This window comes from Cupressus sempervirens, chromosome 9 (genome assembly GCF_028749045.1).
Source record: "Cupressus sempervirens isolate cs-2001-9-10 chromosome 9, ASM2874904v1, whole genome shotgun sequence".
Lineage (NCBI taxonomy): Eukaryota > Viridiplantae > Streptophyta > Pinopsida > Cupressales > Cupressaceae > Cupressus > Cupressus sempervirens.
In genome coordinates this window covers 558,668,664-558,683,959 of record NC_143126.1, presented here as the reverse complement: position 1 = coordinate 558,683,959, position 15,296 = coordinate 558,668,664, and the positions used below count along the sequence as shown (strand labels likewise).

The 15,296-nt window shown below is 36.1% G+C and overlaps 1 protein-coding gene across 2 annotated transcripts in view; it reads left to right on the top strand.

Annotated features, from left to right (window-relative positions):
* LOC149539872 (mitochondrial ATP-independent inner membrane protease subunit 2-like) overlaps window positions 1-11,971 on the top strand; it is a 68,681-nt gene extending 56,710 nt beyond the window's left edge. Inside the window, exons 3-5 of one of the 2 annotated variants that reach the window (XM_089801072.1) lie at window positions 234-417; window positions 11,144-11,250; window positions 11,461-11,971. In XM_089801072.1, coding sequence (XP_089657198.1) covers window positions 234-417; window positions 11,144-11,250; window positions 11,461-11,542 — 373 coding nt within the window. In that variant the 3' untranslated portion in view covers window positions 11,543-11,971. Of the gene's footprint in view, window positions 1-233; window positions 424-11,143; window positions 11,251-11,460 lie in introns of both variants that reach the window. The other variant, XM_089801071.1, reaches the window with a different exon arrangement.
* Window positions 11,972-15,296: the final 3,325 nt, after the last annotated feature.

The window sequence follows — 15,296 nt, the reverse complement described above, 5'->3', positions numbered from 1 at the left end:
TTAGTTTGCTAGGAAACTGGTTATTTTATGGAACTGACTGATTTGACTAATTCTCAAGTAGACATATTGGAAGTATAGTTAATATTTCAAACAGAGGACTGAAGAGAGTTGGTGCATGTAGGAATTCATATAAATTTGCTTGGGTGTTTATTGGTGCATGTTTTTCAAAATTTCTGTTCTTGCTTTTGTGGTTTTTCTTGGAGCAACAGTAACATTGTGTGACCTGGCCACAGGACAGTGTTTGTTGGTGATGTACTTGCACTGAAGGATCCTCAGAATCCAGATAATTCAATTATCCGGAGATTAGCTGCAGTAGAAGGAGAAGAAATGTTGTCAACTGATGAGAAGGAGGAGCCCTTCTTCCTAGAAAAGGATCAATGCTGGGTGATTTCTGATAATGAATCTTTAAGCCCTAAGGTAGCGGTAAGATGATGATTAGAATTTAATTGGGAAGATTGTTTTATAAAAGATTAAAAAATTAGATTAAGGTGTGGAACATAATAATATGTGCAGATATGACTTAAATTAAGCTGCATTTTACTATTCTTTTTGAGTTTTGGCTACAATTAAGTGAAACTAGTGGTTAGATTCCTTCAACCATAAGGGGTCTTTCATATTACATTAGGTGATTGAATATTTTTAAAATTTCTGACAAAAATGTCAGGAGGATTTCAGTATAGTACACTAGAGTGCAGTTGTTTCAAATCTTTAGGTTCAATGTAAAATAAAAAACTTCAGTATGTTAAGTCATTTGCATGTGAATTTGGAAAATTTGCTTTTACCTTCATACAAGTCATAAACTTGTCTATAATTGGTCAATTTTTTGTCTTCAACAAAGGTTTACGAAACAAATAAGGGCTGCATGAAGGATGTTTATCAGTTCCATATCACTCTTTAACCAGTAATTTTTTTTTGAAAGGTCTTATGAACTTCAAATTAAGTGCAATTTCCTGGATGAAAATGTATTCAATATGGAAAATAATCAACTTCATCTCTTTTCTTTTTGCTTTCCTGTTTTGTTCTTTCTGTGGACACCGTTTGGTGCTCCCATTGCTGGCTGCAGCCTTGTTGTAATCTCTTCAGTCCCTTAGATCCATTTGTGGTCTCTTTTTGGACATACATAAATTTATCTTATCTTTATCTTACCTTCACTTCTAAATTCCTTCCCTCATTAGCGTTAAGTTTTTGAACTAGGCTAGCATAATAACAGATAAAGCAAGAAACACAAGGACACCAAAGATACCTTGGGAAAACCCTTCTACTTGAGGGAAAAACCCAGCCGCACCAAAAATTCTCATTTTTATCGAGTAATCATCAAGCCTGAAAGATTGTTAATGCTTAAGAATCTCTAGAATTTGCAAAATTTCTGACCAAATCTCATTACGAAATGTTTCAACCAGATGTTGGATAACAAAGTTGTCCCTCCTTGTAGCCAAAGACACATATCATTGATTTTGAGGAAAAATCGACAAACCCTCCAAACTTTTGTACAAGAGCACAATGCCCCAGAACAGTCTTCAAAAAAAGTCTCGATTTTTTGGGACAAAATCACCAGACCCAAGATTACAAATCAGAAAGCTTTCAAGGAAAAAAATTATGAAAACCCATCAGAAATACTTTTAAGGCAAAATATAATGAAAACTCATAAGAGAAACCTTCGTGGGCAATAGTCAAAAGTTAGAACATAATATTTTGCATGGGAAATAGCATATGCAAGCAACATGCAACTCACAAAAAGTACATGCAACTCACAAAAAGCACATGCAACAAACATGCAACCCCAAAAAACCAAAGACATTTGCTCAAACCAAGAAATTGTAAAATCAAAACCCTCTACTAGGCTTGCGATTCTTAGAAAATATCTTCAAATTCGAAACACAAAATTTGCATAAAATACCTCCAACAGTTTTTATTTTTTTAAATAAAAAAAAAATTTTCAGGAAAAAAATTCAAAATAAGAAGAGGCTTTAATTTTCCTTAAAATAATTTCCAAATTTTATGAAATCTGACTGACCCGCTCTGATGCCATGTTATGGTAAACCAATGTTATATTAAATAGAGGAGATGAAAACTTCTTATATAGATTTACAAAGACTATATTTTTAAAAGAAACAATCGTGAACTAAAGACAAAAGTAGAAACTACCTAATAAACTAAAGAGTAACTAAGATCAGAACATTAAAGAATGATTACAACATTCTAATAGTTTTCAATGTCAATGATGCTTTATTTTGCTGGCTTTCATAAAGAAAGGAAAAGATGAAGATCCACCGGTTCACTCTCTTTCACGCAACAAAGTTGAAAACAAAAATTACATATTTTCTAGTTTTAGTTTGTTCTGATCATCTGATAGATTTCATATAAACATTTATAGAGATTGACAAGAAATTTAAAAGCTTAAGATTGGGTGCTAATAAAGTACTTAAAGATTGACGGCAGAATAATTTCATATGCATTACATATGCATTACATATGCAGGAAGTTACCAGTTAAAAATTGTACCACCCAATTAAGAGATTCTACTCTGTTATATTGCATGAATTGACGGCTAAAATATAGGGAGCCCTCAGCCATGAATGCAGGCATACAACATGAACACAAAGTGATTTGTTGCTTGTGTGCCTTGAATATCAGCAATTTCAATGCCTTAGCTGGCTTATCAAGTTTGATGCCACTTAGAGGAGCAATATTACAAAGTTTCATATAAAGGTTTTATTTTAGATATTTTGATATTAAATAGTTAAGGGCAAAGGTGGATGCAAAGGTACCTTTCTTTGCATATCTCTGAGTATGATTATCATTGACTGAGTATTTTCAGCTGTATGCTACCTTTCTTTTGTTTATACTTTATTCCAAAAGAATAACCCTAAAAGCGATTCGACTGATTGTTGTCTACAGACTTAATGCCACCTAAAATAATGTTTTTGTTGTCACCAATAAATGCCAAAAACCCTAAATAGTTTTGATGTTTTTTAAGTTTTTAACTTTTTCTGCTGACTTGGATGGGCGCTGATTTTTTGGCAAATATATTGCAGTTTTTCCGTGATTTGAAGGAAAAATCTCGTGCTGCGAGTATAGCAATATCACTGGCGATCTTTTGCCTGATAATATCGTTTGTCATTTTGCATTGTGATATATTACGCAATGCGTGATATTTTCAACTACGGCTATGGGTTGAGCTTCCTGGGTGATCCGAGTTCTACAGGAGGTTGGAAGACAGCAGGAGAATGGATGACAACATCTGATCATGAGTTTGTCACTAGCTCAGAGATTGGAGTAACGGTCTAACAACAAATATGGCTCAGAAAAGATGTTTTCAATATAGCTCAGGCCTATTGAAGTCTAATAGTGTTTTGCTTATTTCACTTGAAGAATTATTGAGGCCTACTTTTGCAAGTGGTTGTGACCCTATTTGCAATTGGAGTTGTCTTATGGGACAGTGTGTCGGGGTGCACATTATAGATGTTTCTTGATGATTTGAGAATATTTGAATTCATTGAATGATGTAACTGTAAGAGTGTGGAACAGTGTGTATGTTCTAATCCTCATGAAGACTATCCTTCCAAGTCTGAGGACTATGATGTAATAAAGAGAAATGTTGGGAAGCTCATTACACCACAGTATATGTTTTCTGGGGGCAAACAGAAAAGATATGTTAAACACTTAGAAATCAAAATGTACATAACAAGAATGTCAGATGGGCAAGGTCATAATTTGTTAGAAGTTTTGAAGACTCCCCAGTAAAATTTTACCCTAGAGTAAAGTAAGTCTGCTCAAAACTCAAACACAAAATTATCCAACAGCATTCTATCATGCTGTAGAGTGATACTGAGACCTCTAAAGTTGCCAGAAGAATGATTTGAAATGCCAGCGAGAGGCTAAGGGCTTAAGCAAGTGATTCATAAAGGGAAACTGATTTACTGCCTCTTACAACAAATCTCAACTAGAGAATAGTTAGGACGGATCATTTTGAAGTAAATGATGAAGCTGAGCCGCCTTAAAGAGTGATAGAGATTCTAAATCAGATGCATTCAATTGTTGCTTCTCTTCAATACCCTACTTCAGAAGACAGTGTTCGACTGAGTTTGATTCCCTGGGAATATCAACTAAAGTGATGGGGTCAAACTCAAGAGTAAGCTTTTAATTTCCTCATCCAGAACTCGAAGGCACTGAGAGTTATCATGAACCTTGTCTTATGAAGGAGAGATACCATGTTTAAAGAATCAGCTTACTGTTTCATAGATAGTTCTCAAAGCATAATGCAATTGCTCTTTCAAGAGCAACTAGAATGTCTCTAGCTATGATAATGTTGTTGATGTTTAACTCTATAGCCATAGAGGAAAAGGAAGACCATTATTCTCCTATGCAATACCCTCAAAGGCTAGCTGGGGTTTCCTCTAGTTGTCCATTTTGAGATTGTTTTAAATAATCCTATTCGTGGGGGGTCCACTTTGGAGCTTCTATCATAAGATCAAGTCCTAGACCAAATAGCTATATGAGCATCATGATATTTGAACAAAATCCCATCACAGTTTGCTCCCTCTCATTGGAAGAGCTCATTGTCTTGACTTAGTTTCATAATCCCAAATGCTATCACCTGCAAAAATGCCTCAGCAACATTCCTAATGCACCATTCTTATCTTCCTGCAAGAACATTTTCAAGGATCAAAGGAAAGAATGAGACAAATTGCTCTTATAGTACATATAAAACTACGAATAAGAGGTTGACCAAACAAAAATAATATTGAAGATATAATAATCAGAAAATACTTATCTCATTATTCAGGAGCAAAGCTTATCAACATCCTTCCTGATATAAGCTGCTTCAATGAAGGTTATGCCACCTTGACAACTTGAGACCAATCCGAAGTCACTTTCATTTTTCCATAGTGGACGAATCCAATCTTTGTAAAGCCTTTGCCAATTGCTTGTAATACCTATGGGAAATCTCTTAAGATGACCTATAGTATATTCAAGTTCAATTTGATGTCTCTAAGCATTGGTTATTTTGAAACTGCTCACATACTTTAAGGAATCGTTTTTCAGGAGTCAATAATGATGTTTTCTGGTGACTTCCACAATATATTACATCAATCTATTGATCAATAGGACTTTGAAAATATGTTCCATAACACTTTATGATCCCTTGATGATAATTGTGGTCCTCTATGTATCACAATTATTCTTATTTTCACTTCTCTTATATATAAAGATTCAAAATGGTAGTCCATTCTGAATTACAGACAATGACATTGATGAGCAATATCATTATCGAGTTCCATATTCATGGTGCAATCAAATCTGAATTAAGTGGCAACTATATTGTGATTCCGGTATTCATCATAATATATATACTTGCGATCTCAGTGTCATTGCATCACCATCCTCTGCAACTTCATGTGGAGATATCATTCCAATAACTCCTGGGTTACATTCCATACACAACAATATTGATTCTCATCCTATCGACTCGAAGTTTTATTAGAACTCTTCACCAAATTTTTCTCTCTGACTTCTTGGTGAACACTAAACTCTTCACAAACTCTGGTTTATTACTGATAGTATATTATTTGTTGATATTGTCACCAATGTTGACCGATTCTGCAATTCCCTCAATATATCAATTATTATAATGTCACTCTGTGGTTTGCTTTGACCATGATCAATATTCCTACTGGTATATGGTCAATTTAATATATAATAAATTCTTTAGCAATGCAATTAGGACATTCACATTAATGTCTCCTCTTAATGACTAATATAAGAGTCATTCGCTGAATGGAGACAAGAAATGCATTGGGCAGTTTATGATCTGAAGAACGTCAAGCATATACCAAGTCTTTGTTTATGAAAATGGCGGAAGACAAGTGCATATACATGGACCCTTTAGAGCCAACACAGACAATTCCATTCTCTTCGATACTTTCATTTCAGAGTGCATATCTGATTACAAGTCATTTCAGCTAGTATGGTGTAAGAAGGAACAGACAAAGACCATCAATATGTTTAACAACATATTTGGAATCGGGTGCCAATTGAATGAATAAAAGGATATGCGTGATGGAAATATATTGAAAGTTTGAAACACCACCTTCCCAACATGAAGAATAATGCCTCATTCAGCTCGTGTGGACAGAGGACAGATATGGCATTATTCGATAATATGACCTGGGTGCAAATTGACAATGCACAAGATGCGTTGCTTAGAAACTTCAAAGCCTCCAAACGAGAATCTAGAAATATAGTATCAAACGCCCCTCTAGTCATTGTGAAGATGGGTTTTATTGAGGTTTTTAAGGCATTGAACTATTTGATAGAATGCCCGAAATGTTAAAGGTCAATTTCTCCATTCGCTGGAATTGCATTGGTAGCCCATGGAATCTATGGAGGAGCAGCGTTCTACTTCATGTAGTACAAATTACTGTCAATTTGCAAAGCGTTGGGAGGATGTAAAAATTAATACCCCAAAGTTCATTTGTAAACATTGTCCTTGTGGGTGTATTCTCTTCATATCGATGGATCATATATGGGCATGTTGCAGCTAAGTCACAAGGTTCGCCGAATTTTCGGCTTCAGATTCAAAATTCGGCGAACCTTGAAAAAATTAGAAAAAATTGTATAAATTCGGATTAAGTTCGTACAGCCAGGAAAAAACTTCTGGTTCACCGAAATACATATCCATCGGTTTCACTGCCTGAGCTTTGTCGCCACTGTTGTTATCTGTTCTCCGCATGAGCTGTTGTCGCATCTATTATCTCTTCTTGACCTGGGCTGCCGTCGCCAGTATTGTCTTCTCCGCTTGGGCTGCCGTTGCCACTATTGTCGTCTCTTTGCACGCAGACCACAATAACTTCTGACGGCAGTAAATAATGTGCTCTTTCGTCACAGTAATGTGCTATTTCTTCACTTTGGTTGCAGACAACAATCCAGCAAAAAACATTCGAGCTATTCACGGGAAGAATAATATATTAGGTTTTTTTGGATGTTTAAGATACATTTGATTTTATGTTATTATTATTTTTATTTACTTATTAACATTAGAAGATTTAAGTTTATTTATTATTATAAAATTTATCTTTATTAACTCTAAATACAATATTAATATCTAGTATATAATTTATTTATTATTACATTAATGTGTCAATAAATTTAAAATTTGATTATTTGATTATTTTTCATTTTAGTTTGTTTACAAAGTTTAATTTTTTATAAAATAAAAACTACTATTATTTTAATTTTTAGAAACCAAAATAAAGAACAAAAATAAATTATGGGATATACTATTTCATTTTAGTTTGTTTACAAAGTTTAATGTTTTATAAAATAAAAACTACTATTATTTTAATTTTTAGAAACCAGAATAAAGAAAAAAAATAAATTATTGGATATACTATATATATATAAGGCGAATTTAATATCGATTTTTTTTTCGAATTTTTATCCTTGTCGAACTTGATCCGAATTTCATAGTTCCCAAACTCGAACTCGAACTCGAACCTTGTGAGTTAGTGTTGCAGCATATGCAGTAGCAGTTTGAATCCATGGCTACATGCTATGAAAGGATTTTTTTTTCCAGTTGTCTATTCTGATCACTAAACTTTTAAATTGTCGAAATTGATATAAAGATAGTTTGGACATCTCATGATTCTTCTCCCATGTTACCTTCTATCCAAAAGATTCAATATTGACTGTCATAAATACCTATCCCTGATTTATGCTTTCGAGCCTCCAATACGGCATCAGAAAGGAGAACACTTGTATAGGTTAACATTGTCAGATTTCCACAATCTATTTGAATGCAAATTGGTTACTGGATTTGATTGTGTATGTTTTGAATAAGTTACAAACTAAGCACAACTGCTACAACCACTGTCCATTGTGACTTTTCAAACTTCTATTCAAATCGTCACAATCATATACCATGTGTTTAGTTGTATTTTGGTCTGCATATTATTTGTCGTTACATCTGTTGCATTTCTTAGGATACACTACTTGTACTATCGTTTTCTATTGCCGCTGCCATGTCCACAGGCCATTTGCCCCTGCCCCCCGATATTTCAATCATCGTTGTTTGAATTGCCACCTGGTTCATTCAGCACTCAAACATACATGTTCCATCTTCAAACATTAGACACGACATTCTGGCGACAAGGAATTGTTTTGCAGGAGATATAATAATCTAAAGGCCTTGCATGTCTGAAACAAACTGAAGTGAAGGGGGAAGTCAATGTAAAAACTTGGGATCAAAATCCTTGGAGCCAAATGTGGCCAACATTGAATTTGTTGTGCATTTCCTTCATTGACCCAAAGCTTTAGCTGTTTAGAAGATTATAGTTCTTTTGAATCTGCGTTTTTTGAACGTGTCGGCACTCCTGCTCAGCGTTCCCGCTCTGCGCTCTGTGTTCTGGCCATGGCTCCTCCCTGCACTACTTCCTTGGTGGACCCTGTGGCTGCTGGGGCTGCGTCTGCTGGGACTGCTTCTTCCGGTGGTTGTTCGGGGTTTAGGTCTGCTTCTGCTGCTGGCGGCAAAGCTGCCTCTTTTGCGGATGTGGCAGCTTTCAAAGCTGATGTCCATGGATTGGGGATTCCATCTGTGGATCGTTCGACTTTTTCCTTGGTTGTGAATCTTGTCTCGGTTAGCAGTCCTATCCGGTTGGTTTTGGAGGACGTTATAGCTGAAGAAATTTCTCATATGAGTGAGGACTTCTCTAGGAGGGCCACTATTTTAAGATTTCGTGGCTTCTGGCCTTTCCTATAGGCTCTTCATGCTTGGATATCTAAGCATTGGGACCCGTTGATTTTTGAAACTGTCCAAATTTATCCTGTGGCTAGGGGTTTTTTCATAGTAAAATTTGCTGCTGCTGATGACAGGAGGGCTATTTTGTGTAGTCGTTTCAGCTGGGAGGATCGTTACCTTCTGTTGGCCAAACCCTGGCATGAGGGTTTCGATCTTGCATCAGAATCTTTTTCTCATATGCCTCTTTGGGTTAGCTTCCCAAATCTTCCCCTTCACCTGTGGTTGGATTTGGTCCTTGAAATTGTGGGAGATGCCATTGGTGACTTCCAAATGGTGGATTCTAAATCATCTGATATCTTGCATACTACTTATGCTCGTATCCTTGTGGTGGTTGATACGTCGATGGGCCTTCCTGAGAAGATAAAACTTGAGGTCCCTAATGGTTCCAGGATTGAGACTATAGACTATGAAGGAATTCCTTTCTGTTGTAGAGTTTGCTCTGGGACTGGACATATTGCCGCGCGCTATCCTGCGGAAGTACGAAAATCAAAGAAAAGACCACCTTGGTGGTTTGGGGCTTTGGTTCAACATTACTTTGTCCTTAAAGACGCTGCTCTTAAGGATTCCCCCCATTTGTGGTTGCTGATGGTGCTAGTAGCTCTACACTATTTGATCCAGATTTTGATCCGTTGTTGGATATGGCTGCCGTGGTTGCCCTTGCCTCTGCGGGTCAGGTCTCAGTGGACAAAGTTTCGGGTGTGATCTTGCCTGGTTCTCCGGTTGGGTTAGATGGTGAAGCTTTGGTTTGGGAGAAGAGGCTTCTTAGGTGGAGGAAGGTTGGACAAAGGTTAAAAGGTAAAAAATACAAACATTCCCAACAGTCCTCTGATCGTATTCTTAGATCTCACTCTTTTGGGAGTAGGGGGTCTGAATTGGGTTTTTTGAGTTTTATTTGGTGGCAGAAGTGTACTGTGTTATCTGTGAGGTTGACCTAGTCACCTTTTTTTGGTTGGTGACCTGTTTCACTTTTGGTCTGTTGAATCTTTTGTTCAGGCTCCATTGAAATTTTTTTGTTGTGTAAAGGATTTCAGGCACCCTTCAAAACCAGTTTTCCTTAATCAAAAACATTGAATTCGTTGCAGAAATAGCAGAAGGTTTGATGAACACTCATCATCTACCATTGAAAATTCACCAGCCTTCCCACCAAATTGCTCAATATTGCGGAAGCTTGATTCGACTCATATGATTGGTAGTGAATTCAAACCTGTACGTTCTGCGCATTACGGCCATTGTTGAATTCATTTTTCTCTGTTTGCCTATGCATATTGATTTGAAAATCATTTAGTATCATGATATTATCATGGGGGGAAATTTGTCAGTTCTGTTAAATGTTTGTGAAACTTCACAGGCTTGGTAAACAACCTGCTCTGATACCATGTTAAAGTTTTTGTGACTGTCAACTTGCAAGTATATTTTGAATTGCTTGAATGTAAAATGCTCGTGTAAACAAGATTTCTGCAACTTGTAATAATACTGTTGGACGTAATGTGTTTTCCAAGTCCAGATCTGAGTGTGTGTTTCTGTAACTAGAAGAGACATTTCTCTACATGGCCCAAGCCATGTCGAGACATGCCTCTACATAATCAGTTCAATCAGATTAATAATAATATAGTGTTGATCAATGTCTTTGCATTAATTAATAATTATTAGATATCAATAACATTACTATATAAGTACTCTAGTGTGTATATGTATATATATTACATCTAATAATTATTAATTAGTGGTAATGCATTATGTTTAACTGATAAACATGATTACGAAGAACAACTTAATCTCTGTTCAAACTAATCTGACTGAAGCTACGACATTAACAATATATTGATAATTAAAATAAATAATTATCAATTTATAAAAATATAATCATAATCAATATTAATTTAATTATATAATAGCTTATATGAGCTTCATGGTTAGCCTAACTATGATTGCTGCTGTTTGAGGTTCTACTGTAGAAGTTTATTAAAATCTCTAAATGGATATGCTGTTAATCTTCTGCTCAGAAGATTACTTCCATTTCTGATTGCTGTCGTCAACATTTTCTTATTATAGATCTTGTGACTTGATAAGTTTGCTTATCTATGAACATCATACTTTTTATATGGATCTTTATTGAGTGATCTTCTGAATTCCCAAGTCAAAGTTTAAAATGTAAGTTGGAATTGTGATGATTTCAGAGTGGGTCACTAGTTATTGTCAGTAGATGTTATTACATTGTAAAACAAGAAGCTAATTTTTGCTATCTAACATTGTTCAAGAGGGTACCTATTTTCACGCGTCTATGCATGAAAATTAACTAAAAATAGCTGGTAAATTTGCGAGTTGAGTGTCCCTTCTTCAATGCAGGATGCCTGCGATAGTCGAATATTTGGACCAGTGCCTATGAGTAACATTTTGGGCAGGGTGATCTACTGCTTGCGCTCCTCTGTGGACCATGGTCCAATAATAAACAGGCAAGTGATTGATTAGACTTGGAATTATTGCTAGACAACATTTTCATTGTTTAGTGTACTTCTTTCTTGGCTGCTAAAAAGTAGAGTTTATTATCTTTTAGGTTGATATTTTATATTTATGAATTACTTTCTTTTGCTGCTATTACCATGAGTTTAACCTGTAGGTTTGACCTTGTCTGACCATACAAATGAAAGTCTTTGTTTTCTCAGTGATGTTGCAATGCAGAAAGACTCTCCAGTCTTAGCTATGGAGCTCGACGTTGACGAAATGGCAAGGAACCCCAGGACATGAAGTTTGTTCATTGATATCAGTCAGATTAATCTGTTGATGTAAATTATAAATCAACTGATTTGTGGGGATGTAGGCAATTGTCGTCTGTTGGTATGCAAGATATAAACAGAAGGAAGTTCATGATAATACACGATTCTGCTTGGCTTCAGTTTTGGTGAATGCTGAAAAAATGATAATTTTGTTTTCACCTAAAATTTATTTCTTAGCATGCAGTTATATTCCAAACCATTTTGATCTCCGCACAAGGAGATCATGTATGGTACCGCCTTGGCAAATGATAACATATGTTATATGGTCATCATGCAATATTATCTGAGTTTCTGCGAATATAATCAAACCAAGATGCGATAATGATTGACCATGTTTGATGTACAGGTGAGACACAATGCTCAAGGAGCACAATGCTATTACTTCTTTTTTATCGTCTCATTTTCTTCTTTACTTGGATTAAAGCTGAAAATAGATTACAGTGCCTACTTCAAGCGCCAAGGGAATCTAATCCTTGTAGCTTAGGTGTAAATTGACAATATTATTTCTTTTATTTGGATTAGGTTTAAAGTGTTGTGTCTTAATAGATAGCAAAAGACATTTTCAGGATTTTGGTCTTATTGGTACCCATTTAAAAGGGTTTGAAGACATTGTAGCTTTACTGTCTATATATATATAAATATATATATTTGTTCGGTAATAATATTGAATTATATTCATAAACTTTCAAAGATACATAGATAGGCTAAATTTCCAAAATAGCCTTCACACTATAAAAACCACTTACAACTTTCTACATATCCAACTATTACTATCCAGCACATTATCATCATCTACTTCCCATCTTTCCAAGGTTTTTTATGGCTATGAAGATTTATATATATGTTTTCACAAGCATTTAAACTAAAAAAGCCCTAAAATTACGTTGCACTCAAAAACCTACTTCGGCTCTGTTCGATGCTTCAGACACCGTGTCACCTTTATTGCTCCCTTTCCCACCTTTCTCGCCTTTTGTGTTTTCCTTAAGCAGATTGATCCTTTGTTCACCCCTAGATCTTTTCTAGCTTTCGACACCTTTACATGGTTCATCATAGCAGTCAACTTTATTTTTTTCATTTCTGTAGCTCCTTGCCCTCTGCTAAAGCTATAGATTTTAACTTCTGTATTTGTTTATAGAAGCTTAACACCCCAAAACTCCTATCATCCACCTTGAACAAAAATGTAGAACCAGTTTCCTTCAGGCTATCCTCAAAAAGCAAAATTTGGTCACTTTCAATTTTCTACCATGTACTACTCTACCTGAAAAAACTACCCTCACCACCATTTGCCTTTTACGACATCCTATAGTGCGACGACAACATGGATGGGAAACCATAAACCCTTTAACCTTTCTTCCTGACTCCTCTTGAAAAAAGCAAATCTCCTCCACCAATTTGAGCCATTCAACTCTAATTTGATCCTTATAAGCCTCATTATTCACACCAGTTGGCCACCTAAAAAAGTCAAATTTCCCTCAACTCCCCTTTTGCTTCATTCGCATAGCATTCATTGTAATTGAAGCCCTTCCTCGGCCATGCCCACTCTAACAAGGATTCAATCCCAACAATCATGTCTATTGGAAACAATGATTTCATCACCCACTCCACTTCTTTCGAGAATGCCAATTCTAGCTCCCACGCTATAACCATTGCGACTATGTCAACATTTATTTTCCAATGGTGGGTTGAATTTTGAAATAGTTCTCCAACCGTCCCCTTCACCGCCCCCATCACTCCTGGCGATGGACATTGAAGCAACAAATGAAGTTAGTGATTTTGGACCAGACCGAAGAGCGCTTTCTGCTGTCTAGTCATTTGGAAGTTTAAGGTAGCCTCCATTGCAGCCCTCAATCGCTTTCATTGCCTGTCACTATCCAACAGTTCTGCACTTTTACTATTCTTTTTTTGGGTTAAAAAAGGCCTTTTCAGTTATCATGTTTTATAGCGACATCACCCCCCCTTTGCTTAGATCACCCACATCAAATAGACAATTCCTCCCGCACTCATCATCATTCTGTTCGTTGTTGTTAAAACTCGCCTTTTACATTATGTGAGCATTGATTTCAGATCACTTGAATCTTTTCATCATTACTCCATTTCGACATTTAACCTTAGTCGACAACTTCCACTTTATCATTTAAAAATGACAACTTTTCACTATTTTAAACATTAAACAAAACCCCATCCCAATGACCACCATTCAAAACACCCTTTACCCACCTCCAAACAATCTGCCACCCATTTTGATAACTGATCAGCGTCCTCGATAGCCTCTCTGTAAACATGATAAAATTTAAAATCCTCCAAAGATTTCAACTCATTAATTGCTATCATGAAATTTTCTAAGTGCCTCACTGAAATTTGATTTCTCCTAATTGCCTCAACCACCACCATCGTGTCACCTTCCACAATTACTTTCACCCCACCGACCTTCTTAACACTTTGAATTGCTAATAATGCTCGTGGAATTTTGCTTCATTATTTGTGCCATCCATTAATCTATTTGCCTTGAAAGCCAAAGTTTCTCCATGATGATCCCACACTATAAAACTTGCCCTCGATTTACTACGATATCTCTTTGCAGCTCCATCAAAATTTACCTATATCCAACCTTCCTCTAGAGCTTTCCACACTGATTTTTGTCTTTGTTCTTTCTTTGATGTAAACCCACTTAAAGCTCGAGCCTGTCTAATTTTAATCCTTGGCTATTCTTGTTGAATAGCTCTATCTTCTCTCATAAAAACACACTTCAATTGATTCTTCCTAAACACTGCAACACCAACTCCTTCAATGGAATGGTCAATCCTTCTCAGGAGTTGTTCCATAGATTCAGACACCTCTTGAAAGATGCCCCTATTTCTCTCCTTCCATACCTCCCATATTACAATTGATGGGCTTATCCTCCACATGTTTTCAAGCCTATTTCTTTTGCTCATTCATGGCCAGGATAAAAAGAAATCAGCTAAGAAGATCTCCAAGGGCCATGCCATCCCAACTTACCTTGCACATGACACCGACATTTCATTGCCACTTCACACTGTAACAATAGGTGGTCCATCGATTCTTACTCCTTACCACACATTATACACATTTAGTTGGACCTTGAAATCCCAATTTCTTTCTTATTTCCCCAGTTAGAATTCGGCCTTGGATAGCTAGCCAAGAAAAAGTCTCCGCTTTAGGCAGAATCTCTTTATGCCAACATAAATCTCCATCTTCAAAGCTTTCATCCACTTTGTTTGCCATCAACTCATAGCCTAACCTAATAGAAAGCTCACCTGAGGCAGAAACACACCACCTAATCTTTTCATTTCTCTCAATTAAACATACTTTCCTTCCATAAAAGACATTTTCTAGAGATGTTGTTCAAGAGAAAGGCCCTACACCCGCCAATCCTTCCAAACACCCCGTTATACTCTATTATGTAGTCTCTAAACTTACAATCCCACAAATCACCTAATTTTTTGCTTTAGATCTCTATCCTGACATTCTTCATCCAAAACTTGATATCCATTCCACGAGTTCACCCAAAAATTTGCTTGCCTTCCATCCCTAATCTTCCATGAGATGTGGTCCGAAATAACATGTCGGCAAGAGATGATAAAGTTCCATATAGCCAATCCTTTTAAGGGATTTTGAACTATTAAGATCCTTGTTTCATCATTAGAATCCAATTGTTTTGCTCTTAAAATTTTAGGCCATAATTGCTCTGAGTCCAAGACCATCTG